Source organism: Zea mays, chromosome 7, assembly GCF_902167145.1.
Source record: "Zea mays cultivar B73 chromosome 7, Zm-B73-REFERENCE-NAM-5.0, whole genome shotgun sequence".
Lineage (NCBI taxonomy): Eukaryota > Viridiplantae > Streptophyta > Magnoliopsida > Poales > Poaceae > Zea > Zea mays.
The window spans coordinates 172,611,095-172,638,033 of NC_050102.1; the positions used below are offsets into that span (position 1 = coordinate 172,611,095).

Consider the following 26,939-nt stretch of genomic DNA (forward strand, 5'->3'; position numbering starts at 1 on the left):
TTGCTCTCCTTCCATCTCCTACCTCTGGTTCTCCTCTCTACCGTAGTTGTAGTAGGCTGCTAACATTTAGCGCCTCACCACATAAGTAAATTTGCTAAGAAACAAGAAAAAAAATCTCTCATAATCACTGATGACTAATACATAGATGACACTTTATTTGACTTTTGAAGAGTGGCATCCATGAGACGAAAAAACCAAACACCTGAAAAGAAATCTTTTTAATGCAAAAATTGAATTCTTTGAAAATAATTAGCGTGAAACATAGTATAGTACTCCCTTCAATTATAATACTTTTAAATTATTTATATATACCTTTTTATTATATATTTAAATATAGTATATATCTTAGAGGATATAAAAATTATATTATATATATAGAACGTAAAATCTGAAGAAGCTTTCATCCGATACATGTCTAAAAAGCATCCCTCCGTGATACAAAACTAAACTAAGTGGCGTTAAATAAATAAAAAATAGATGTAGAAGAAACCAAATACTAGAAGAGTTAATAGAGAATTAAATATAGTTTTTGTATTTAAATTATAGGTAGTTACGTTTAATATAAACCGTGTAACTAACCCAAAAATAAACGTGAGAGATCTTTTAAAAAAACATTTTCTCCTGAAAAAGTGTTTCCAGAGGGAAATTAGAAATCCATCCCGATCCTATCGTCCCCAATTTCTTCTGCTCCACCTAAATAGATCCGTAGCCGTAGCCTAGGCGCGCACATTGCAGAAAGATCGAGCGGAAGGTCGGCAGCAGGCGCATAGATGCAGGGGTGAGGGCACGGGCGGCAGCGCTTGACGGGCGACGAGTAAACCCTAACGCTTTGATTGCGGGCGGCGTCGTCTGAGCCAGTCCCGAGTCGATACGCTGTCATGCCTGTCAATCCTCCTCCGCCACCTCCTGGGTCGTCGTCTTTGGCTCCGGCGGGGGCCAGCTACTTCCCGCTCCCTTTCCACCTGCAGCAGCACCAGCCGCCGCCGCCGCAGGTGCCGCCGCCTATGGCGGCGAGCAGCTATCAGCAGTATCAGCAACAGCTGCATCAGGCCCATCAGCTCTTCCAGCGGGACGCGCAGACCATAACCCCCGAAGCGCTGCAGAGCGTCAAGGCTGCCCTCGCCACCAGCGACGTCCTCGACCCCGTCGCCGCCGCCAACGCCAGGCTCTCCGATCCCTCTACCAGCAAGAAGCCCATCCCCCGTCGCGCTGCCGGACAATCCTGGGAGGATCCTACCCTCACTGAATGGCCCGAAAGTAGCAGCCAACATAACCTATTAATCCAGTTTCCTTTGTTTTATGCTTCTCCCTTATTTCATTTCCTTGTGTTTCAACTCTTAACAATTTGCAGACGACTACCGGCTGTTCTGTGGAGATCTAGGCAACGAAGTTAATGATGATGTTCTCTCCAAAGCATTTTCACGGTTTCCATCCTTCAACATGGCAAGGGTAAACGGCCCATTTTTATCCAAAAAAGCTTATTTGTAGCAAAACTTATTCAACGATCCAATTATTGTTTGCCAGGTTCTCTGAAATTTGTTATGTAATATCTACTGTCAAATTCTTTTACTGTTTATGGAATAAAACTAACTAAAATTCTCAGGCTTTTAATTGTGGCATTGGCTGTTAAAATGCATGGCTGAACATGTCCAATACATAGAAATATCATTCAATGTAGTTCTGCCTCAAGTCAAAAGTTATGCAGATTGCCAAATAGTCTCGCCCGAAATGATTATCATAGGTAGATAACATTTACAGACCGCACGAGGTACTTCAGAGGCTGATAGGGAGTTTATTGGCAAATTCATTGCTTAGAAATTAGAATACATTCTATGGGAATGTATATGTGCAGTCTTATCTGAAATGAGAATGATTAATGTAGGATTTTAGGTAGATAACTTTTAAAGGCTTCATGAGGAAGATAACGTTTACATCCTGCACGATATGTATTTAATCTACACCCCAAAAATGATTAATCTGATTAGATTATTTCAGTAGCACACATGAGGTCCGACTATATAATCTTTTGGCATGAACTATATGCGCATCATAGCATTTAAATAGGAGGTTCCCTGTTGATGAAATCATGCCTTGCGCTACTTCCTATGTTTACAAAATGATTTTTTTGTCAGTTCTGCCTAATTAGTTTTGCTAAACCTTTTCTACCATTCTCTATAGATATCAGTTCAGGATGTGTATATTATCTAGAAGAGTACTTTACCAATAATGTAAAATTTAACTGAATTTTGCATGAATATAATTGTAACTGTAACAATAGAAAGGTAACTGTGGCATCCAAACTCCAAAATGTCCTCTATGATTGCAATGACTAAAATCATGAATACTTAATTACTTAGATTTGTCAAGGTTACTTATAGTAGGTAAATGATGACATGAAAAGGGTTTTGTATCGTGGACTACATAAACCTGTTAGTCGTTTAGATCTACTAAGTTCCTTAATAGTCACTAGTAAGGTGTAGATATTAAGTATGGAACTTGGAAGAAATCAAAATGGTTGACAAGCATTAAAATGGATTTTCACTGTTCCATTTAGATCTCTCTAGCGCCTGACTGTTGCCAAAGGACTATATAAAGAAATGATAAATTCAAATCATAAAACTGATTTCTGCAACTGTTAGCTGTTTACATAACATCAGTGATGCACATACTGATATTGTTTCCTATATAAATTTTTGCATGCATTGGAGATAACCAGCATTTCCTATGGATCTTTTCATGGTAATATGCTACTTCATGCTAGCTAGTTCTGATAATTGCATTGATGACTGTTTGTTAATGACTTGTCACATGAAGTAGCGAAAACCAAAATAAAAGCAACAGGGCTCATATAAGCTTATGCATCCCTGAAGAAATTCGTAGTAACAATCTACACTTAGTTGAACTTGTTCTCTGCTTCCTTTGATGCTTATAAGTTATAACCTTTCACCTCAAGAAGCATATACTACCTGATTGAGAGAGGAGCTAAGAGATCAACTCAAAGAAATCCATATGCTGATCTATAAGTAGTGAGGCTTATGTCAGTCATTGCGTGCAGCACTTGGCATGCATTTTTTGATTCTATACATTCTTAATTTGCCTCGTACTCTTTATTTCAGGTTGTTAGAGATAAGAGGACTGGCAAAACTAAAGGCTATGGATTTGTGAGCTTTTCAAACCCTACTGATCTGGCTGCAGCAATAAAAGAGATGAATGGTTTGTATCTCTAATATGTTCTGCAGATTCAGTTGCTGGCTTGCTGCTACTTATGTGCATATTTTGGTTGAGTGTTCACCTTGTTACTTTTGAACAACATTCTTTCAGGAAAGTATGTTGGGAACCGCCCTATTAAATTGCGTAAGAGTAACTGGAAGGAGAGGACAGATGTTGAGGCTCTGGAAAGACAAAAGGTACTTGTCTATTTCCTTCTTTAAATGTTTTCTCTCTGTGTCCTTTAATTTCGTCTATGCTTTTCCATCGTTCAGAATCATGTCAAGAGGAAGCCTAAAATTCCCAAGAAGACTATTCTTCACAAGTAGAGATACAAAGGCCCTACCGAGGGTGAATGCCAGCTCATGGTAAGTTCCTTCTGAGTTTACATGCTGGATTAGCTGTAAACAAATGCTGTCGCTTTATAGTATGGTACCACAACATAGTTTTTAGATGTTATTTTTTTCCCATATTCCATATAGTGTTCTATATTTTGCACGTGCCTGCAATTGCACCTTTGCTTTCTTGGGCTGAACACTAGGCTCAGCATCTATCTTGTGATTTGCCATTTGCAACCTTTTCATATAGCAAATAATGGGTATGTAGAATAATGATATGGCGTTGCCATTGTTAGTCCTATACAATAGCTAAGCTGGTGATTTTGTGGAGATTTTATAAAATTAAGAAAGTGAAGCTTTTTGCCGCCACAGTTGTCCTTTTTTGAGCACCTTGTCATGTTTTTTTCCCTTTCGTTGCGTTTCATCTACCATGTAATTCAGGCCTTCAGAACAGGTGTTTTTAACGGATGAAATGATCCTTGCCATCTATGCTGCCCATATACTATGCCAGCCAACCAGCAATTTCCTGCACCCATGCCATACTAATTACTGCTGTTGAAATTATACATTTCTTAGTCTCCCATAGTTTTTTTATGATTTGAGCCGCACTTTCTCTCCGAGTTGCATTGAATGAAAAATGTGTTATAATTCTCACACGAGCAGTTTGGTCGTAGGCGCAACCTGCCCATCTAGATGACTATGGATTGACCTGATGATCCTTTGTCTATGTAGCTATTACACATTTTGCTGAGGTCTGATGGATGGCTTATATGATGTGTATGATGCAGTGCTGCCTTGGGATGATGCTACCTTCTGGAATCTCTTTACTCTCTGCAATGCTCGGGGTGGAATCACGCAATGCTCGGGGTGGAATCACACGCAAGGGCTGTTGTTTAATGTGTAGTTTGGAAACTTAAATTCTTTTGGGATACCTGTCTTTTATCAGGATGAGTAACCCAGGGATATAATTTAAATAAGACATTTAGTTATTTAGGAGATGGTTTCTCTCTCTGGTTTGACTTCCCCTTCCAAACTAGGTCTAAGGCCATCTTCAGCAGATCGTGTAAATGGACGTGTAAAGTACTGTTTTGCATTGTATATTGTAATATGAAGTGAGATAGAGTCTACTGGAGATAATCGACTTGTTCGCTTTAAGGTGGATTGAGGAGGATTGGAAGGGATTAAATTCTCTTCTATTCAAATTTGTATAGGAGAGGATTTAATTCTCTCTAATCCCTCTCAATCTACCTCTAACCGAATAAGCCGGGCAACGTGCTGCCTGTTGGTCCCCATGGTTTAGGCTGGGGTTGTGGGCTTGTGAACATAGAGTTAGTGTTAAGTGCCACCCGACGCAATTTGTGCTCTGTTTTACCCTGTAGTTGTACGTTCACGTGGTATTCATTTGAGATGTTGGAGCAGTGTCATGGCTACTGACTTACGAGGCCTTGCATTATCAGATAGTTTGCTTGGTTGTGGGCTCTCAACAAGAACCAAATGGAATTTTCAATTTAGGTTTCTGCCGTTTTGTTTGAGGGACTAAATCATTTTAGTCTCATTTAGCTCTAAATAGTTGTAACACCCCGTTCAATCTCTGAACTGGCGGTACTTACTTTTTGAAGCTCTCTATGATTATATATTATCCCTACAGACTAACAAGAGTCTTTTGTGCGCACTCTGTCCTTACTCATATGCACCCGAGAAAACTTCACAGTCGGTTACCTATCTTAAATTGCTCCAAGCCAAACATGTTTAACTTAGAGGTTCTTTTGAGATAAACTTCCGAAAAAGATGAATCTTGTTGGTATAGATACTCTATTAATTGTATTAAGCCTTGGGCTAGGACGTCACCATCCTAGGGGCCAGGATATCACAATCCACCCCCTTAGAAGACTGACGCCTTCGTCGGTTAACCCCAGTCAGGAACCTCCCCTCTTAGCCACGTCCGTGTATCTAGTATCGTCATATGTCATGTCATGTGACCACTCTGAGTCCAGATGCGCCCTGCGCCATATACCCGAACCCCCTAGCCCACACGACCACACACGCCCGTGAAACCTCGAGGGTCGGCTCTGATACCACTTGTAACACCCCGTCCAATCCCTGAACCGGCGGTACTTACTCCTGGCAGCTCTCTAAGATCATATATTGTCCCCACATACCAACAAGAGTCTTTTGTGCGCACTTGGTCCTCACTCGTGCGCAACCCAGAAAACTTCCCGGTCGGTCGTCCATCTCAAATTGCTCTAAGACAAACACGCTTAACTTGGAGGTTCTTTCGAGATAGGCTTTCAAAAAAGAAGATGCACCTTGTTGGTATAGATACTCTATTAATTCTATTAAGTCTTAAGTCAGGACATCACCATCTCAGTGGTTATGATATCACAATAGTCAAACGGTGGGACTAAATTGCTTTAGTCTTTAGTACATCTAGTACCTCAAGAGGTGACTAAACTATATTAATTCCACCTTTTATCCCTCATTTATTTCAGTTGCACAAATGAAAGAAGATTGTTAGGAGACATTTTAGTCTTCTTATGAGTTATTTAATATATTTTGAATATTTTTAGTCCTGATAACCAAACATGGTAGGGACTAAATTTTAGTTTATTGATTAAACTTTGGTTCTTGAACGAAAGAAACCAAAGAATCCCTTCACTATCCGTCTCTTTCTTTTCACTGGAATCAGGCCATGGACATGCATGTTTCTATCACATGTTTGCGTTTGGTACATGGGACAAGGAGGGAGATTATTTGTTTGGTACAAGTAGGGGTGATAATGGATCGTGATTCAAATACTTCTTCATAAAATAGTAGGGTCTTAAATAAATGTTAGTTTAAAAATAAATAGAAATATGTCTTAATTCTAATCTGATCAGATTCTTAAATCTTATAGCGTAAAATTTAAAGCACATTGTCACTCTTGGTTACAAGCACAAGAAGGTTTAGGGCCTGTTTGGTTTGTGGCTAAATACGCGCACACTTTGTTTAAGATTAGTCGTTCGAATTGAAAAACTAACCTTAGCCAGAAAAGTTAAGCAAAGTGTGGCAAATTAGACAGCGAACCAAATAGGCCCTTAGTGCTTTATCCTGTTTTGCGTTTGGTAAAAGGAGGGAGGGTAAATTATACAGTACTTTTTAATTACTTCTAGTTAAAAGGCGCTGGGGTTTGGGACTCCCTCCGCGTTTCACGCGGCCGGCAGCGCTGGCGTACATGTGTGGAAGACGGACCCGATGGTGTTTTCTTCAATTCGACGCAGCCGTTCGCGTTCACGTCCACTCGCCCTCTGCAGCCTCTCGCCCTCTGCAGCCTCGTATATACATACAACAACACCCGGTCCCCAAAGAAAGGCCACACACAGTCGCACTCGACAGCCGCCACCACCACCACCTGGTCCACGTCACCGGCGGCAATGTGGGACTCTCGGCCGAGCTCTTCGGCGGGGTAGCCGCGGCGTGCGGCGCCGGCGGGGGGCCGGGCTCGCTGTCCGTGCCCCCGGCGCCTCCGCCCTCGGCGCTAGTGGGGGACGAGGGAATGGGGCCCGAGGGCGGCGTCGACGGGCCCATGGTGTCGTACGACAACCAGAGGTGTGTCGACGCGCTGGACGCAGCGCTGGAGCGGCGCGGGGTGGCGCTACCCCGGCCCAACGCGACGTTGAAAGGGAAATGTGCCCTTGGGCCATTTCTAAGTATTTTGGTGATTGAGTGTCAACACAAGTGTTTAAATGTGAATCAACGCCCATGGATGAACAAAGTGCAAATCTTCAACAAAGGTATGTTTCTAAGTCTTAGTACATTGGTTTTGTGTACTAATATATTTGTCTAAGTGTTAGAAACAGAAAGAAGAAGAGAAGAGAAGACTTGGCTGTGTGCAGCCAAGGGGCTGTTTCGGTCTGGGGCACCGGACTGTCCGGTGGTGCACCGGACAGTGTCCGGTGGTGCACCGGACTGTGTCCGGTGCACCAGGCTGCCTTGGCCGAAGAGGCCGCTCTCGGGTTTTTCTCCGGCGACTTCGGCTAAAATTCACCGGACTGTCCGGTGTACACCGGACTGTCCGGTGAGCCAACGGTCGGCCGGGCCAACGGTCGGCCGCGCGATCGGCGCGCGACACGTGGCCGAGCCAACGGTCGGAAGGAAGCACCGGACTGTCCGGTGTGCACCGGACTGTCCGGTGCGCCAGATCTGCAACGGTCGGCAACGGTCGGCTTCGCCATTTAAGGAAATAAATCGGGCACCGGACAGTGTCCGGTGTGCACCGGACTGTCCGGTGCGCCCGACGACAGAAGGCAAGGATAGCCTTCCAGATGTGCTCTCAACGGCTTCTAGCTGCCTTGGGGCTATAAAAGGGACCCCTAGGCGCATGGAGGAGAACACCAAGCATTCCTACAACTCTTCTAAGCACCAAGACATCAATCTCACGCATTCGTTTCATTGTGATAGCATATAGAGCTCTTGTGGAGTTGTGAACTCTCTGTGTTGCGTTGCGAGCTCTTGTTGCGACTTGTGTGCGTGTTGTTGCTCTGATTTTCGAGTCTTGTGTGCGTTGCTCATTCCCACCTTACTCCGTATTTCTTTGTGAACTCAATTGTAAGGGCGAGAGACTCCAAGTTGTGGAGATTCCTCGCAAACGGGAAAAGATCAAAGGAAAGAAAAACACCGTGGTATTCAAGTTGATCATTGGATCACTTGAGAGGAGTTGAGTGCAACTCTCGTCCGTTGGGACACCACAACGTGGAGTAGGCAAGTTTTGTACTTGGCCGAACCACGGGATAACCACCGTGTCAACTCTGTGATTGCTTTCTTGTGGTTATCGTGTTTTGAGTCCTCTCTAGCCACTTGGCCATACTTGTGCTAACCCTTAACAAGTTTTGGTGGCTTAAGTTTTGAAGTTTTACAGGATCACCTATTCACCCCCCCCCCCTCTAGGTGCTCTCAATTGGTATCAGAGCCGTTCTCTTCAAAAAGGGACTAACCGCCCGAAGAGATGGATCCTAAGGGGAAGGGAATTGTGATCAACGACAAAGAGAAGGAGTCCTTCGTCAACGAGCCAAGGGATGACAAGTCCAATGACTCGGGCTCGGGCCACAAGCGAAAAGATGGGAAGAAGAAGAAGACAAGACGCATCAAGGAGATCGTCTACTACGACAGCGATGAGTCCTCTTCTTCCCAAAAGGACGACGACCACGACAAACAAAAGACGGTTAACTCAAACTTTTCTTTTGATTATTCGCGCATTCCATATAGCTCAAATGCTCATTTGCTCCCCATTCCACTTGGCAAGCCTCCTCACTTTGATGGAGAGGACTACGGATTTTGGAGTCACATAATGCGTACTCACCTATTTTCTCTCCATCCAAGCATTTGGGAGATTGTGGAAAGTGGAATGAAATTTGATAGCTCGGATAGCCCTTCATTCATTAATGAGCAAATCCATAAGAATGCACAAGCTACCACTGTTCTTCTAGCTTCATTGTGCAGGGATGAATATAACAAAGTGAGCGGCTTGGATAACGCCAAGCAGATCTGGGACACCCTCAAGATTTCTCATGAGGGGAATGACGTTACCTTGCTCACCAAAATGGAGTTGGTGGAAGGCGAGCTTGGACGATTCGCGATGATAAGGGGCGAGGAGCCAACTCAGACATACAACCGGCTCAAGACCCTTATCAACAAAATAAGAAGCTACGGAAGCACGCGATGGACGGACCACGACGTCGTCCGACTAATGCTCAGGTCCTTTACCGTTCTTGATCCTCATTTGGTGAATAATATTCGTGAGAATCCCAGGTATACCAAAATGTCGCCCGAAGAAGTCCTAGGAAAATTCGTCAGCGGGCGAATGATGATCAAGGAGGCAAGGTATGTGGACGACGCCTTGAATGGACCGATCAACGAGCCGCAACCTTTTGCTCTCAAAGCCACAAGGAGCAAGGAGGCACTACCCAGCAAGGTGGCGCAAATTGAGGCAGCCGGTCTTAATGATGAAGAAATGGCCCTCATCATCAAGAGATTCAAGACGGTGCTAAAGGGTCGCAATGGTCAGCCGAGCAAGACTAAGACCAAGGGGAAGCGATCATGCTTCAAATGCGGTAAGCTTGGTCATTTTATTGCTAACTGTCCTGATAATGAAAGTGACCAGGAAAAGGGGAACAAAAGGGAGAAGAAGAAGCACTACAAGAAAGCCAAGGGCGAGGCGCATCTAGGCAAGGAGTGGGATTTGGATTGCTCCTCCTCCGACTCCGACAATGAGGGACTCGCCGCCACCGCCTTCAACAAATCGGCCCTCTTCCCCAACGAGCGTCACACGTGTCTCATGGCTAAGGAGAAGAAAGTAAGTACTCGAAACTCTACTTATGCTTCTTCTAGTGATAATGATTCTAGTGACGATGATGAAATAGACTATTCTAGTGTATTTAAAGGTCTAGATAGAATTACAATTGGCAAAATTAATGAATTAATTGATGCATTGAATGAGAAGGATAAACTCTTAGAGAAACAAGAGGATTTATTGTATGAAGAGCATGATAAATTTGTTGAGGCACAAAAATCCTATACTTTAGAAGTTAAAAGAAATGAAATGCTTTCTTTTGAACTATCTACTTGTCATGAAACCATTTCTACTTTGAAAGGTGTCAACAATGATTTAAATGCTAAATTAGAAGTAGCAAATAAATCCAATTCTTGTGTAGAACGTGTTGAAATTTGTACGAGGTGTAAAGATTTTGACATTGATGCTTGTAGTGAACACCTAGTTTCAATTTCCAAGCTTAATGATGAACTGGCTAGTCTTAATGCTCAACTTAAGACTAGCAAGAATGATTTTGATAAGCTAAAATTTGCAAGGGATGCCTACACAATTGGTAGACACCCCTCAATTAAGGATGGACTTGGCTTCAAGAGAGAAGCTAAGAACTTAACAAGCCATAAGGCTCCCATTCCCGCCAAGGAGAAAGGGAAGGCCCCTATGGCTAGTAATATGCAAAAGAACCATGCTTTTATGTACTATGATAGGAGATATTCTAGAAATGCTTTTAGAGGTCATGATGTGTTTGATTCACATGCTTATGACTCTTATGCTATGACTGCTTCTAGTTCTCATGTTATGCATGGTAGAAATATGTCTAGGAGAAATGCTATTCATCATGTGCCTAGAAAGAATGTTATTCATGCTCCTAGGAAAGTAGTGAATGAACCTTCTACAATTTATTGTGCTTTGAATACTTCATTTGCAATTTGTAGAAAGGATAGAAAAGTAATTGCTAGGAAGTTAGGGGCAAAATGCAAAGGTGATAAAACTTGCATTTGGGTCCCTAAGGAAATTGTGACTAACCTTGTAGGACCCAACAAGAGTTGGGTACCTAAGTCCCAAGCCTAAATTTGCCTTGCAGGTTTATGCATCCGGGGGTTCAAGCTGGATTATCGACAGCGGATGCACAAACCATATGACGGGGGAGAAGAAGATGTTCACCTCCTACGTCAAGAATAAAGATTCCCAAGATTCAATTGTATTCGGTGATGGGAATCAAGGCAAGGTAAAAGGTTTAGGTAAAATTGCAATTTCTAATGAGCACTCCATATCTAATGTGTTTTTAGTAGAGTCTCTTGGATATAATCTGCTATCTGTTAGTCAATTATGCAATATGGGGTATAACTGTCTATTTACAAATGTAGATGTGTCTGTCTTTAGAAGAAGTGATGGTTCACTAGCTTTTAAGGGTGTATTAGACGACAAACTTTATTTAGTTGATTTTGCAAAAGAAGAGGCCGGTCTAGATGCATGCTTAATAGCTAAGACTAGCATGGGCTGGCTGTGGCATCGCCGCTTAGCACATGTAGGGATGAAGAACCTTCACAAGCTTCTAAAGGGAGAACACGTGATAGGTTTGACTAACGTGCATTTCGAAAAAGATAGACCTTGTGCAGCTTGTCAAGCAGGTAAACAAGTGGGAGGAGCGCATCACAGCAAGAACGTGATGACCACTTCAAGACCCCTGGAGCTGCTGCATATGGACCTCTTCGGACCTGTCGCCTATCTGAGCATAGGAGGGAGTAAGTATGGTTTAGTTATTGTTGATGATTTTTCCCGCTTCACTTGGGTGTTCTTTTTGCAGGATAAGTCTGAAACCCAAGGGACCCTCAAGCGCTTCCTCAGGAGAGCTCAAAATGAGTTTGAGCTCAAAGTGAAGAAGATAAGGAGCGACAACGGATCCGAGTTCAAGAACCTTCAAGTGGAGGAGTTCCTTGAAGAAGAAGGGATCAAGCACGAGTTCTCCGCTCCCTACACACCACAGCAAAATGGTGTGGTAGAGAGGAAGAACAGGACGCTCATCGATATGGCGAGGACGATGCTAGGAGAGTTCAAGACCCCCGAGTGCTTTTGGACGGAAGCCGTTAACACTGCTTGCCACGCCATCAACAGGGTCTACCTTCATCGCCTCCTCAAGAAGACATCGTATGAGCTACTAACCGGTAACAAACCCAATGTATCGTACTTTCGTGTATTTGGGAGTAAATGCTACATTCTAGTAAAGAAGGGTAGAAATTCTAAGTTTGCTCCCAAAGCTGTAGAAGGGTTTTTGTTAGGTTATGACTCAAATACAAAGGCGTATAGAGTCTTCAACAAATCATCGGGTTTGGTTGAAGTCTCTAGCGACGTTGTATTTGATGAGACTAATGGCTCTCCAAGAGAGCAAGTTGTTGATTGTGATGATGTAGATGAAGAAGATGTTCCGACAGCCGCTATACGAACCATGGCGATTGGAGAAGTACGGCCACAGGAACAAGATAAACGAGATCAACCTTCTTCCTCGACCATGGTGCTACCCCCAACTCAAGACGATGAACAGGTTCATCAACAGGAGGCAGTTGATCAAGGGGGAGCACAAGATGATAACGTGATGGAGGAAGAAGCGCAACCGGCACCTCCAACCCAAGTTCGAGCGATGATTCAAAGGGATCATCCCGTCGACCAAATTCTGGGTGACATTAGCAAGGGAGTAACTACTCGATCTCGATTAGTTAATTTTTGTGAGCATTACTCCTTTGTCTCTTCTATTGAGCCTTTCAGGGTAGAAGAGGCCTTGCTAGATCCGGACTGGGTGTTGGCCATGCAAGAGGAGTTAAACAACTTCAAGCGCAATGAAGTTTGGACACTGGTGCCTCGTCCGAAGCAAAATGTTGTGGGAACCAAGTGGGTGTTCCGCAACAAACAGGACGAGCACGGGGTAGTGACGAGGAACAAGGCTCGACTTGTGGCAAAAGGTTATGCCCAAGTCGCAGGTTTGGATTTCGAGGAGACCTTTGCTCCTGTGGCTAGGCTAGAGTCAATTCGAATCTTGCTAGCATATGCCGCTCACCATTCTTTCAGGTTGTACCAAATGGATGTGAAGAGCGCTTTCCTCAACGGGCCAATCAAGGAGGAGGTGTACGTGGAGCAACCCCCTGGCTTCGAGGATGAACGGTACCCCGACCATGTGTGTAAGCTCTCTAAGGCGCTCTATGGACTTAAGCAAGCCCCAAGAGCATGGTATGAATGCCTTAGAGACTTTTTACTTGCTAATGCTTTCAAGGTTGGGAAGGCCGATCCAACTCTTTTTACAAAGACATGTGATGGTGATTTGTTTGTGTGCCAAATTTATGTCGATGACATAATATTTGGTTCTACTAACCAAAAGTCTTGTGAAGAGTTTAGCAGGGTGATGACGCAGAAATTCGAGATGTCGATGATGGGCGAGTTGAACTACTTCCTTGGGTTCCAAGTGAAGCAACTCAAGGACGGCACCTTCATCTCCCAAACAAAGTACACGCAAGATCTGCTAAAGCGGTTTGGGATGAAGGACGCCAAGCCCGCAAAGACTCCGATGGGGACCGACGGACACACCGACCTCAACAAAGGAGGTAAGTCCGTTGATCAAAAAGCATACCGGTCAATGATAGGTTCTTTGCTTTACTTATGTGCTAGTAGACCGGATATTATGCTTAGCGTATGCATGTGTGCTAGATTTCAATCCGATCCTAAGGAGTGTCACTTAGTGGCGGTGAAGCGAATTCTTAGATATTTGGTTGCTACGCCTTGCTTCGGGCTCTGGTATCCAAAGGGGTCTACCTTTGACTTAGTTGGATACTCAGACTCCGACTATGCTGGATGTAAGGTCGATAGGAAGAGTACATCGGGGATGTGCCAATTCTTAGGAAGGTCCCTGGTGTCATGGAACTCTAAGAAACAAACATCCGTTGCCCTATCCACCGCTGAGGCCGAGTATGTTGCCGCAGGACAGTGTTGCGCGCAACTACTTTGGATGAGGCAAACCCTCCGGGACTTTGGCTACAATCTGAGCAAAGTCCCACTCCTATGTGACAATGAGAGTGCTATCTGCATGGCGGAAAATCCTGTTGAACACAGCCGCACAAAGCACATAGACATCCGGCATCACTTTTTGAGAGACCACCAGCAAAAGGGAGATATCGAAGTGTTTCATGTTAGCACCGAGAACCAGCTAGCCGATATCTTCACTAAGCCTCTAGATGAGAAGACCTTTTGCAGGTTGCGTAGTGAGCTAAATGTCTTAGATTCGCGGAACCTGGATTGAATTGTAGCATACATGTAGTTATGCTTTTGGTCATGTTCCTTTTTGCATTATGTTGCTTATTATGGTGCTCAAGTTGTACAAACACTCCCTGGACCTCACAAGTCCGTTGCAAAGTGATGCACATGTTTAGGGGGAGATGTGTTACAACTTGACCCTTTGAGACTAACCATGTGCTTGAGTTTGGTAATTTAGTCTCGAAGGAGGATTGAAAGGGAAAAGGTGGACTTGGACCATGAAAGACTTCCACTGCACTCCGATGAGAGGGTACCTAATTCCAAGTTCATCTCATGAAATCTTATTGCCATTTGCTCTTAATTGAAGACTTTGGTGAGGCAATGGGGTTAGAAGGCCAAGATTGATCCCGTTTTGGTGCTTGATGCCAAAGGGGGAGAAAATAAAGGCCAAAGTGATAAATGGATCAGCTACCACTTGAGAGATTTTGAAAACAGTAGAATAGAGCTTTTTGTTTTAGCAAAACTCTTTTATTGCGTCTCTTGTCAAAAATTGACTTCTTGTGGGGAGAAGTATTGATTATGGGAAATAGGGGAGTTTTTGAAATCTTTGATCAATCTCTTTTGGAATGACTCTCTTTATGCTTCAACATGTGTGTTTGACTTAGAGATAGAGATTTGAGTTTGATTTGCAAAAACAAACCAAGTGGTGGCAAAGGATGATCCATATATGCCAAAATTGAATAAAACTCAAAGTTAGTTTTTATTTGAAGTGATTTTGCACTTGTTCTAGTTGCTTTATGTTGTGTTGGCATAAATCACCAAAAAGGGGGAGATTGAAAGGGAAATGTGCCCTTGGGCCATTTCTAAGTATTTTGGTGATTGAGTGTCAACACAAGTGTTTAAATGTGAATCAACGCCCATGGATGAACAAAGTGCAAATCTTCAACAAAGGTATGTTTCTAAGTCTTAGTACATTGGTTTTGTGTACTAATATATTTGTCTAAGTGTTAGAAACAGAAAGAAGAAGAGAAGAGAAGACTTGGCTGTGTGCAGCCAAGGGGCTGTTTCGGTCTGGGGCACCGGACTGTCCGGTGGTGCACCGGACAGTGTCCGGTGGTGCACCGGACAGTGTCCGGTGCACCAGGCTGCCTTGGCCGAAGAGGCCGCTCTCGGGTTTTTCTCCGGCGACTTCGGCTAAAATTCACCGGACTGTCCGGTGTACACCGGACTGTCCGGTGAGCCAACGGTCGGCCGGGCCAACGGTCGGCCGCGCGATCGGCGCGCGACACGTGGCCGAGCCAACGGTCGGAAGGAAGCACCGGACTGTCCGGTGTGCACCGGACTGTCCGGTGCGCCAGATCTGCAACGGTCGGCAACGGTCGGCTTCGCCATTTAAGGAAATAAATCGGGCACCGGACAGTGTCCGGTGTGCACCGGACTGTCCGGTGCGCCCGACGACAGAAGGCAAGGATAGCCTTCCAGATGTGCTCTCAACGGCTCCTAGCTGCCTTGGGGCTATAAAAGGGACCCCTAGGCGCATGGAGGAGAACACCAAGCATTCCTACAACTCTTCTAAGCACCAAGACATCAATCTCACGCATTCGTTTCATTGTGATAGCATATAGAGCTCTTGTGGAGTTGTGAACTCTCTGTGTTGCGTTGCGAGCTCTTGTTGCGACTTGTGTGCGTGTTGTTGCTCTGATTTTCGAGTCTTGTGTGCGTTGCTCATTCCCACCTTACTCCGTATTTCTTTGTGAACTCAATTGTAAGGGCGAGAGACTCCAAGTTGTGGAGATTCCTCGCAAACGGGAAAAGATCAAAGGAAAGAAAAACACCGTGGTATTCAAGTTGATCATTGGATCACTTGAGAGGAGTTGAGTGCAACTCTCGTCCGTTGGGACACCACAACGTGGAGTAGGCAAGTTTTGTACTTGGCCGAACCACGGGATAACCACCGTGTCAACTCTGTGATTGCTTTCTTGTGGTTATCGTGTTTTGAGTCCTCTCTAGCCACTTGGCCATACTTGTGCTAACCCTTAACAAGTTTTGGTGGCTTAAGTTTTGAAGTTTTACAGGATCACCTATTCACCCCCCCCCCCCCTCTAGGTGCTCTCAGACGTGCGACACGGTGCTCTGCTTCTGCGGCATCCGGCTCCACCAGATCGGCTCGCTCCGCTGCCCCGCCGCGGCCAGGAACGCCACGCCCACTGCCGCGGTGAAGGCCCTGGAGAAGAGCTGCCGCAACGCCTCCTACGCCGGCTGCTCGCGATGCGTGCAGTCCCTGCAAAAGGTAAATCTTTCTTGCTAGCTTTCTCTCCTAATGCCATTGCTTTTGCTCATCTTTTCCGTTCTTGTCCCCTATATAACTAATGTTTGAAATGTTACACCACGCATATCTTGCCTTCTTGGATTCCAAACCACTGATCGATTTCTACCCCTGCTTATATATAGACGAAAACCTTCAACAATTTTGTCAGTTATATGTACCACTCCTGCAGAGCAATAGTGCGGCGCTTCAAGCGACGCCTTCACTCCTTCTTTGCTTGTTTTTTTATCTAGCAAAAGGTGGCCATTTCGATGGTATCCCCTTTCCCACAAAGGGTTTCCACTGCGCTTTCTAACTGCATCATTGTTTCAACTTTCGAACTGATCTGCTTGTTCTTGAGCTTACCATCACCACTAATCATTTCCTACTTGATTGCCTTTCTCTCTGAAAGCAACCATGGGAAAGGGCAATCCCGCCAGGTAACCACCGGATAGGACCATTCCTTGAAAGCTTGAACACGCATTTGTGGGGACAAACCTCCTTCTTTCGAGCAAGGGCAAAGGCGGGGTATTCGCCTTCGGCATTGCCCCCTCCTTTGGCTCTGGGAAGCTGATCATGGAGGGCTCCCTGGGCTTCTTCGAAAGAAGAGAAGCTGACAGCGTCCAGATGCAGAACGTGCTGTCCATCCGGAATCCTAAACCTCCTGATAGAGAAGCCTGCAGTAGTGTCAGTCCCGGTGCTGCGACAGCTACTTGTGGCTCAAGGAGAAGACGATCTTTTTAAAGATTTTCATGTTCTTTATCTTTTATCCTCTACTAGGTAAATACCCAGGAGAACAAGTACTTGGCATTAACCTGAGGGTTTATCTTGTCAAGCTGCAAAACGATCTCACCCAAGAACTTGTACCCAGAACCATCTTTCGTGTGGAAGTTCACAGGTGAGCCACAGAATCCCCCGATTAGTGAGTACACCTGAGTTTTTTTAGCAAATCTTAGTTAGGTGCTCAAGGTCCACATGAAAATTTAAGCACATGGCACCACCAACCTTGTTGGGATTCCTCAGGTCGAAAGCAGGGTGAGACAGCAGCTTCTGAACATTTGCAACATTTCCAGGAATCTCTGAAGTAGCTTGAAGAGCAAACCACTTGCTTACAACCTATCAGAGTAAAACAAAGAAACAACAGGTACCCACTTAATTTGTGTGCTACATTTTTTTCTCCAAGAACTTGCGTGCTACATTAGTTCATAAAAACATTTATCAGTAACAGATAAAGTATAATCAGTCATGTATCTTACCAAGTATTCATGCTGCCACTTGTTATAGAAATCCAAGAGGGCATCATCACGAACTTGGCCTGGATTTTGGGATAATGCTGCTAATGCAGCAAACTGCTCTGTCATGTTAATCGCAGACTTGTACTCATGCAGTGCAAGCTCAACGAAATCTGGCTCATTCAATGACGCAAGGTATGCTACAAGGAACATCAGAAAACTTGCATTAGGTGATAATTCTCTAGAACGTGATTCCTCAGTTGGAGTGCAATAAGTTTGCCAAAGAAAAACATACCAAGGCATGTATTTTTCAATGCACGGCGAGCCATACTATCATGGTTAAATGTGTAAGCCTCAGAACTCCTGTTGCTTTTCACCTAACAAAAAGTTAAAATGAAAAGCTGATGCATGGGGGGACAAGAATAACACAAACAAATACAACGTCCTTCCCAGATAACAGGTCTTCTAGATTTGTGCTATGTCCAAACTACTTAAGTTTGACCAAGTTTATAAAGAATATTGTCAGTACCTTATGACACCAAATAGGTAATATGAGTATAGGTATATTTTTTTATAAAGTTGGCAAACTCAAGATAGTTTGACTGGAACAAAACTAGAACGGTTTTTAAGGTGGTGCCCTTGGTTTTGCCGGTGTCCTCATTTTTACCCTTAGTCGTGTTTTTTGCTCAGTTTTGCCCTTCCAGTGCTATAGAGCAAAAGGGCAAAACTTTGTGTTTTCCGTTGCAACGCACGGGTATTTGCAACGCAGTATTTTCCAGTGCTATAGAGCATGTTAATCTTATTTTGCAAGCACGCAGCTCGAAAATATCCTCCTTGATTCTAATTTCATACTTCGGACTGAGTGCATGGCCTGCTTAGATGTGTATGTTTGTGCAGCTTCATTATAGCTTATTCTTTTTGTTCCCTTCTTAGGATGCTTAGTGGGTCAACTGTAGGGATCTTTCCTTCTACATACGACCTGTGGGACTCGCTTTTTGGTAAGTCATTTATCTGTTAATTCTTCTATTTCTGAATCCTAAAGAAAAATGGTCCCTAATAGCTTATGGTTTACTTGAAAAGTTCATGAATACTCCGACAACAGAATTCAAGGTGATATTCCAGAACAATCATATCTAATCGCTCTTTCGCATGCTCTATATGTATTCTTTTAGGGAGGGCAACCATCTTTAGAGTAGCAATTAGCTGAACCTGCAAAAAAATCTTTTTGTTAGCCCTGATTTGGGAGGATTTCCCCAAACCAGCCAATAATATTATATTGGTAAAATTAAAATAAAGTGGACAAGGAAAGGCGCCTTGTCAGGCAAAGAGAAGAGCTGAAGATAGGATTAGCTTCTATCTATATTGCAGAGTTTGCTGGTACCAGGAAACACAAAAGAAATACAATACTCCTATCTATCACCTGTCTAGATCTCCTTCTAGAAAGAAACCATAGGCTGAATGGTGGGGCCACCAGCATAGCATGAGTATACAATGAAAGCAGATCATAACCACCAGCATTATAGCTGCTTTTAAAAAGTAAGTGTTACTCTGAAAGTTTCTCCTTTTCAGGGTCACAAATGATTGGATTTTTTTGGTTATATACCATTTGTTTGCTTGCAGTATAGTTGCTTTTTTGTGGTTTGAATCTAACAGGATTTTTCCTACTTTTGTTGTATTGTTTGTTTTTTTAGAAAAAAACACAGTAAAAATACGGGCCTCCAGTTTATAAACACTCGGCATGTAGACTAGCGAGATAGTATATAGATTAAACAACAGTCAATAAATGATATTAGGAAGAAGCTTGTGTAGCATCGTTGGCCCTATGGGGCATGCTATGTCAACAATGCATCAGTGGCCTTGTCAGTTTTATTTTGACCCCCTCAAGGCCTTGCAACCATTTCCCAAGCCACAGTATCCAAGAGATGGCAGTGTCACTCAAAGAAGCAGCTGTTCTTAGTATGTGATTTAGGAATTCAATGAATTATATCTATGTATGGTTTCACAAGTCCTATGCTGACAATCTGTAACATGTGTATGCTTGTATTTGAACCTGAAACCTGTGTAGGCTGGTGTGAGATCTGTTTGTGGTATTTTTGGTAACCTGAAACCTATTTTCTATGCTGTGTATGTTGCTTTTTGGTAACCTGAAACCTGTTGTGTATGTTGTGCGTACTACTTTGTAGAAACCTGAAATCTGTTTTGTATACAACAACTTCTATGCTGGTACGAGATTGAAACCATAGAAGGTGTTGTTTTGTATGCTGCTTGCATGCCCAAGGTCCCACAAAGCTTCTATGGTTCAGACTAAAGAACCTACAGTTTTGTATGGCATATGGTTCCACAAGGTTACAAAGAAGTTGATGTTTTGTATGTTTAACCTGAAACCTGTGTTTGCACAAGGTTCCGACAGCATCTTCTATGGTTCAGACAACAACTTCTGCATCAAATAGTTTTGTTTAGATTTAACATAGATTTATTCAAACTAAAAACTTTTTTCAACACATATTCTGTGTTGTCCTAATATGGCGCCCGTAAGGGCGCCTCGAGTTCTAGTACGTTAAACAGCTGTCAAGTGGGAGCCGCATGTTATCCTTTCTCGGAGCGTCTTCAACAGCTCACAAATAATTCATCATTAATCATCAATAAAATGGTAATGGTGGTTATTAATTCATCATCCATCCTGAATAGAATAATGGTGGTTATCAATAGTGCATTTTTTTAATATTGGAGGAGATGCAAAGCGAATCACCAATAATGTTTCCAATATATAGGATCCATCGACACTGTTGCGGGAGATGCCCCCTTTATTTGAGAGACGAAAGTTTTTTTACCCCCTTTATTATGGAGCTGTTTTAGCAATAAAATTATCTTTCTCTAATACGACAGTTTTAGAGTGATAAAAGATATAGAGGAATCCCTGGAGATGGCTCTCATTGTTTCTCTCCCGCACATCGCCCTTGCCTTCGCTTGTATCTTCTTCATTGCCTCGCCCTCCATGCCCTGCCCCGGCGCGAAGAGGAAGTTCACAGGATACTCACAACATTAAGGCCTCCTTTTTGGAAGCAAAGGGAGCAATGGCCAGGGAGAGGGCGCCCCGAGGGGGATTTAGCTGTGGACCGACCAAACCCCGTTGTTTCCCTCTCCTATCCCGTTTTCGGTTTGTGGGCATAAGGGCTTAGACATTCAAAGAATCACATGTTCACCTTCGTACCTATCAGGTTCAGTGGATACAACCATACAGGTTCAAGGTAAGGTATGCGTATCATTTTAATTCCATAAATTAACATTATAATGATGATATATAAAAGATAATTAATCATAAAATCGTGATCTCAAATATATCCATAACAATATGGATCATGAGAACATAAAGCATATGAATCATATAAATATAATAAGTATATAAACATGGTTCATGTATTATTACGGAACAACTGAAAATAAACAGATAACAATATAAACAGGATGACTGTAAAATTAAAACAGACAGATATAACATATTATAATATGACAGCACAGATTAGATAAAAACATTGCAACATATGAAACATCACAGATGAATATATGAAATATATATAATCTGCAGAACGTAAAACAGTAAGAAACTGAATTGATCATACCCTTTCATGCGCTCTGAGGATCCAGATCCTTGTCCAGCTTCTCTTGTCATGTCGTTAGGAAGAAGATGTTTTGGGCAGTCGCGTAGACGCTCCCCAAAAACCTAATTGCTGATCCCGCGGGCAAGGTCTCGAACGGCAAGGGCTTCGGAGGCACCTGTCCTCTCGCTGCTCTGTGCGCGCAAAGTCACGAGATGTGAATACTCTTACTTGCGGCTGGGCTGTGACTCTGAAAATGGTTCTGTTCTCGTGTACCAAGTGACAGGGGTTCTCCCCTACTTAACCTCTCGCAGAGGGAAGATGAAGGAGAAGGGTCGCATGCGGCACGCCAAGAGACGGGCACCTGAAGGACAAGGGTCTCGCATGCAGCTGACGAAGAGACAAGCAACTGAAAGGTTTAACCCGGAGTTGAAACTCCCGCGGTTAATGAGTGCTAAAAATTAACACAACCACCCGCCCGCTCATGCCCGGCCGGCGGCGACGGCGGCGCGCGTGTGGCACGCTCTTGACCGTTTCTTGACTTCTCAAGTTAAGTGAAATAATTCCCACCATATAAGTCAAGTCAAAGACCTTTTGACTTGCAATATGGTAATATTGGTATTCTCCACCATTACACATCATAGAGTTTTATTAAATAAAAGGGCCAGGTCCATAAAAGATCCAATAAGGTAATGGTTCAATAGAAAACACTAGCACCAGCACACAAATAGTACTCAAATATATGTTACTACGAAAACAACAGCTACATCATCAATATATATTTTGACTAAAATTTCAACTAACAGCAGGTGGTCTATGGTCAGCAAGTTTCCATAGTTAGCAAGTTTGAGTACAGTCGACCTTAACATCTGCGGCTCAAATATGAGTTTACCTTTAAAACAAAATCACACTTCTGTAGCCGTCATAGTCAATGGTACATCTGCAGTTAATATGAAGCAAGCATCGTCTCAGAATATAGGTTTAGTTTAGATGATCTAATGCTACAAAAACAGGATAAAACGAAGTCAACAAGCAAATATAACTGTGAAATTACTTGTTTAGCCAAATTAATTGAACATTTCATTTTTTTTTTTGTTTTCATAAATATGCGACGATATCTCAGATTGGAAGAGCTCGTTAGCATCTAACTTCTGCTTATTAGTTAAGTCTTGCATATCCACGACATCGATGTACTTCTCTATAAATTGATGCCAATGGAATCAGAAGCAGCAGCCATGTTCTGCGCTCTTCGTTCAGAGTGACTTATTTCAATTGGAGGTTCTGCTGTCTTGTTAGGACCAACCAGTAGGTACAAGGGCTATGATCTTGTATTTTCTCCTGCTTCATTATCAATTACCAATAGAAACTTTGCACAGCAATGTACAGTGTGGTTCGTTTTGAAAAAAAAAAGGGTCCTGGCCAGTCATAGACTACAGAATCAAGTTCGGTATTTTCTATTGAACCGTTTAGGCTTTGTTCGTTTACACCAATCCCGCTCTGGATTAGCATGGATTGGAATTAAATCCATGCCTCAATCCATGCCCCAAAATAATCCATGACTACTTAATTTTTTTTATTCGGTTAAACCCATCATGGAATATAACCCAAAGGTTTGGGAATTTTTTAAACTATGGAAGACATAGATTCTATCCATAGTCCATTAGGTATGGAACAAATCCATGAGATATTGCACAAGTTTACATTAGAATCCATGGATCAAAAGAATAACTAGCTTTGAAAGTCACATGGATTTGTTGATGGATTTAATCCCACCATGGGATTGGGTGTGAGATATGGATTCACCCAATCAATACCCGGATTAAATCCATGGTGGGATTATATCCCATGTAACCGAACAAGTCCTTAGTGATATTTCTTCAACCCTCTGCTTCCAACCATTTTGTATTGATTCTCAATTGGGTAGTGCATTCCCACATCCCACATTCAGAATTGTAAACCGTTTTCTCAACAACCCAAATATGCCCCTTCAATACGATTCTGAAGCTGTGCATGCCGATGATTAAACAAGTCATTGTAGTTTGCTTACTCATTTCTCTGCGATGATCCATGCCTTCTAAACTCGCTACCTAACTCATCGGCACGGTGCTAAGAATGATGGAGTGTTAGCATATCCACCATCAAGGTAGAATTTCCCCGATGGTACATAAAACCCCTTCATAAGAGCAGAACATATGACTCCTGCATCATAGCAGATTCTTCCCACCCACAAGAGACGAAAGTGAATTTGAGATTAAGTCACAAGTGAACATAACATTTTGGGACAATGTCCCTTTTTTTGTTTCTGTAAGGTGGGACCTTCTTTTCTGTATGGTAATGGGGATGTGTCCCGTCAATAGCGCCAATGCACTTCTGCACGTGAGATTGTTGGAATAGTGTGTTTGGAATGATACAAGGGCAAGTAGCATATATAAACCTGGAAGAACGGCATAAACCGAGGCTTTGATAAAATCTTGGCATGTGTTTGGTTTAGATTTGAAAGCCTGATGAATCTGAGTCAATGTCGGAATTATATCGAAGACCTCATTGACTTTCCTTGTATTATCTCACCGCCTGTTAGAACTCTTTCTTCAGCCTTTCATTGCTACCATTATGGGAGAGCATGAACAAAATATATTCCTAATTGCTCCTCGATCTTAACACAGTGTGTTTCACATAATAAGTTTTATGCTCTATGAAGATTTGCTATAATTCTAAAGATCTCAACCTCCATTCTAAACTATGACCTGCACCAATTTTAGTGGCTTTCTAGGATTTCTTTGACCTTTTTGGACCAGGAAGAGATGATGTGTTCTGGCATCTTTTCATCATGAGACATGACATGACAGCAGGGGAAATAATACAGAAAAGTTCATCATTTAAATAGTAGACTCTACTAGGTACAAATTATCATTTAAATAGTATCTTCTAGTATACTGTACAGGCTATAAGCTTTGCAGATTTGTATGAAACTAAAATAAAACAGCAATTGTGTGTGTGTGTGTGGGGGGGGGGGGGGGTGCAGGGGTTGGCCTAGCCTTGGTTCCACCAGTGTTCCTATTGGGTAACGGTACCATACCACAAATCCTATTGATAAAAAAAATACTGTGGTGCAAATGACTTGATTTAAACATGCAAACTTGCAAAATTAGTATGAATTAATAATCTAAAAGGAAATACTCATATCATCCCAAAGCTAATCCATTGGACCCTTAGAACCACAAAGACGATGGCAACCAAGATATTTGCATTTTCCTCCACAATAATACTGCACGAGCAGATCATACTTACTTTGATGTACAACACAACATCACAAGCGCCTACTCCTGAGATTATGATTGGCAACCACCATCCTAAACCGATTTGAGAAGTCCATTCATTGCTATCCTTCTCCTATCCCTGGTGGTCATGCGCTCACCATAGGCTGACAAAATGTCTGCAAGATCAATTACTCCAACTTCCTTTAATCTCTTGCTGACCTCTTCAAACATTACGGCTCCCTCATCATTCGAGAAATAGTACAGAAACTTGTTATAGTCAAATCTCGGCACATCTACCCCACCCCACATTGTCCTCTCTACAAACTTGGTCGCCTCCAATGTCCTCCCGGCTTTCACCAAGCCACCAACAAATATGCTCTCAAAATTCACCAATGGATCCCTCCCCTTCCGACCCCTCTTCCCAAGGTGCCCCTGAAGCAACATGATGTAAGTGTGCATGTTCGGTTCACATCCCCTGGTGATCATCTCCCTGAACACCTCAGTGGCCTCCCCTGCTCGTTTGATCCTCAGCAACCCCTTCATCAATCCATGATAGAGAGCAATCTCCTTCTCCTTAACGCCATGGAACACCCTGTATGCTTCCCTCACCCTTCTCCTCGACATCAGCCCATACACCAAATCTCCCAGCACCTCACCATCCACTTCCAGACCTCGTTTTACCATTTCTGCCAACACCATGTACGCGCCCCATACCCTCCCTTCCTTGCACAGCCATGACACCACCGCGCGGCAGCACCCGCCTCCGTTGTCCCGCACTCCGCTCCTCCGCATTCCGTCGAACAACTTCATGGCGTCGGCTACGCGGTTATTCTTGAACATGGTTACCACGATCTCCTGGTACGCCGCGGCACCCGGCTCGAGGCCGCGCCTCTCCATGCCATTCCACACCCTGCATGCGTCCGCAAGAGACCCCGCACGGCAGTACGCAACGACCAGCAGGTCGCAGCACCTGCCCGTGCGCGCGACGCCGTGCCGGTGCTCGGCGCGCTTGATCGCCTTTTCCGCGACGTCAGGGAGCCTGCACGGCTCCGAGCACGCGACGTCGGTGACGAACGTGAGGACCCGAGCGCGGTGGCACTCGGGGAAGAGCGTCACGAGCGCGGCTACCTTCCCGACCTCGCGGGCGGGAGCGAGCCCTCGCACGGCGGCGCGGAGTGCCGCGGCGGAGAGGAGGCTGCGGGGCAGTGAGAAGAGCGTGGAGTGGAGGAGGTCGATGTTCCCGGACTTGGCTAAGACGTCTAGGAGGCGGGCGGCAGTGGCTGGGGAGTGTGGGAACCCACCGCCTCCGCTGTCGCTGTCGCTGTCGCCGTCGCCGTCGCCGGCGCCGGCGCCGCGGTGGAGGGTGGAAAGGTGCGAGAGGAGGCGGTGCACGGGGCGCCAGGAGAGCGGGAACCGCGAGGAGGCCTGGAGGAAGAGCTCGCGAATGTCGGCGGGCGCGGTGGGCAGCGGCAACGCGGAGAGGCGGCGGCGCAGCGCGTCGTCGGGGTCGTGTTGCTGCTGGTATAGGATCGTGCATAGGCGGAGCATCAGCGCCGGATCGGTGGGCTTAGGCACGGGGGCCGGCGCGGGAGACGGCGTGGTGGAGAGGTGACAGCAAAAAAAAAGGAGGCGGTGGCGGGGACGGGGAGGCATCGTGTGGCTTCGGTCGTTGGTAAGGCGACGAAGGGCGGCGCGGGCGCGCGGCTCAGCCTCAGCGGTTGAAGAGCGCGAGAAAGCAGCCCGGCTGGGGCACACTGCCGTGCAACTGTGAGGTGAGATCGACGAACGGAATCTGGGCCGTGGGATCGTTGGGCTGTGTGGCCCGTGCGTGCACATGGGCATCATTTGTGCCTTGTGGGTATAGATGTCCAAACAGTGCGGGCCGCCCGTTTGGCCCGTGGCACGGCACGAATTTAACCCGGTCCAAATACGGCCCGACACGGTCGGTTATGGGCCCGGACCGGCACGGCCCGTTTAGCGGGCCGGTTATGGGCAGATACGACGGCCCGCGTGCTTTGGCCCGGCCCGGCCCGATAAATAGGTCGGCCCGACGGCGGCCTGCATATTTATGTAAATACTAAATATGTAAATACATTTAATTCTCTCATAGTATGTAAATACTAAATACGTGGCCAAACATATATAAAATACATACATAAATATTTTGTTGTCTTAATATATATAAATAATATGTTATTATATATGATTAATTCTGTTAAATATATGTATTTATATACCGTTCTACTGTTGGTTCGGGTCAGTGCCCGGCCCGGTCCGTTGAGGCCCACCGGGCCAACGGGCCGGCCCGGCACGATTTTTCCCTGTGCGTGCCGGGTTTGGGCATGTCCTTAGGCACGTGGGTCAGCCTGACCCGGCCCGAAGCATCAACGGGCCGTGCCTGGCCCGGTCCTATTCGTACCGGGCCGAAACGGGTTCGGGCCGGGTCCGTGCCGGGTGGCCCGTT

At 44.5% G+C, this 26,939-nt stretch overlaps 3 protein-coding genes and 1 pseudogene across 4 annotated transcripts; 2 read left to right on the forward strand and 2 right to left on the reverse strand.

The window, feature by feature from the left end:
- Positions 1-596: 596 nt before the first annotated feature.
- Positions 597-4,894, forward strand: LOC100193774 (RNA-binding (RRM/RBD/RNP motifs) family protein). 2 transcript variants are annotated; one of them, XM_023300461.2, is made up of 6 exons: positions 597-1,257; positions 1,352-1,449; positions 3,117-3,213; positions 3,322-3,407; positions 3,483-3,575; positions 4,278-4,682. In XM_023300461.2, exons 1-5 carry the CDS (start codon positions 879-881, stop codon positions 3,534-3,536), a joined length of 714 nt encoding a protein of 237 aa, XP_023156229.1. In that variant the 5' UTR covers positions 597-878; the 3' UTR covers positions 3,537-3,575; positions 4,278-4,682. The 2 variants fall into 2 exon arrangements, with proteins under 2 accessions (XP_023156229.1, NP_001336765.1); NM_001349836.1 differs by having other exon boundaries at positions 661-1,257; positions 4,334-4,894.
- A 2,183-nt stretch (positions 4,895-7,077) lies between these two features.
- LOC103633394 (uncharacterized GPI-anchored protein At4g28100-like) lies at positions 7,078-17,143 on the forward strand (annotated as a pseudogene).
- Positions 17,143-17,996, reverse strand: LOC103634379 (puromycin-sensitive aminopeptidase). The gene is made up of 4 exons (XM_008655915.4): positions 17,918-17,996; positions 17,647-17,822; positions 17,396-17,506; positions 17,143-17,322 (listed from the first exon to the last, which is right to left on the reverse strand). The coding sequence occupies exons 1-4, from the start codon at positions 17,949-17,951 to the stop codon at positions 17,167-17,169; spliced, it is 477 nt and encodes a 158-aa protein (XP_008654137.1). The 5' UTR covers positions 17,952-17,996; the 3' UTR covers positions 17,143-17,166.
- A 3,954-nt stretch (positions 17,997-21,950) lies between these two features.
- On the reverse strand, positions 21,951-26,212 carry LOC100191698 (uncharacterized). Its single transcript, NM_001137127.1, has 2 exons — positions 24,507-26,212; positions 21,951-22,158 (listed from the first exon to the last, which is right to left on the reverse strand). The coding sequence occupies exon 1, from the start codon at positions 26,126-26,128 to the stop codon at positions 24,569-24,571; it is 1,560 nt and encodes a 519-aa protein (NP_001130599.1). The 5' UTR covers positions 26,129-26,212; the 3' UTR covers positions 21,951-22,158; positions 24,507-24,568.
- Positions 26,213-26,939: the final 727 nt, after the last annotated feature.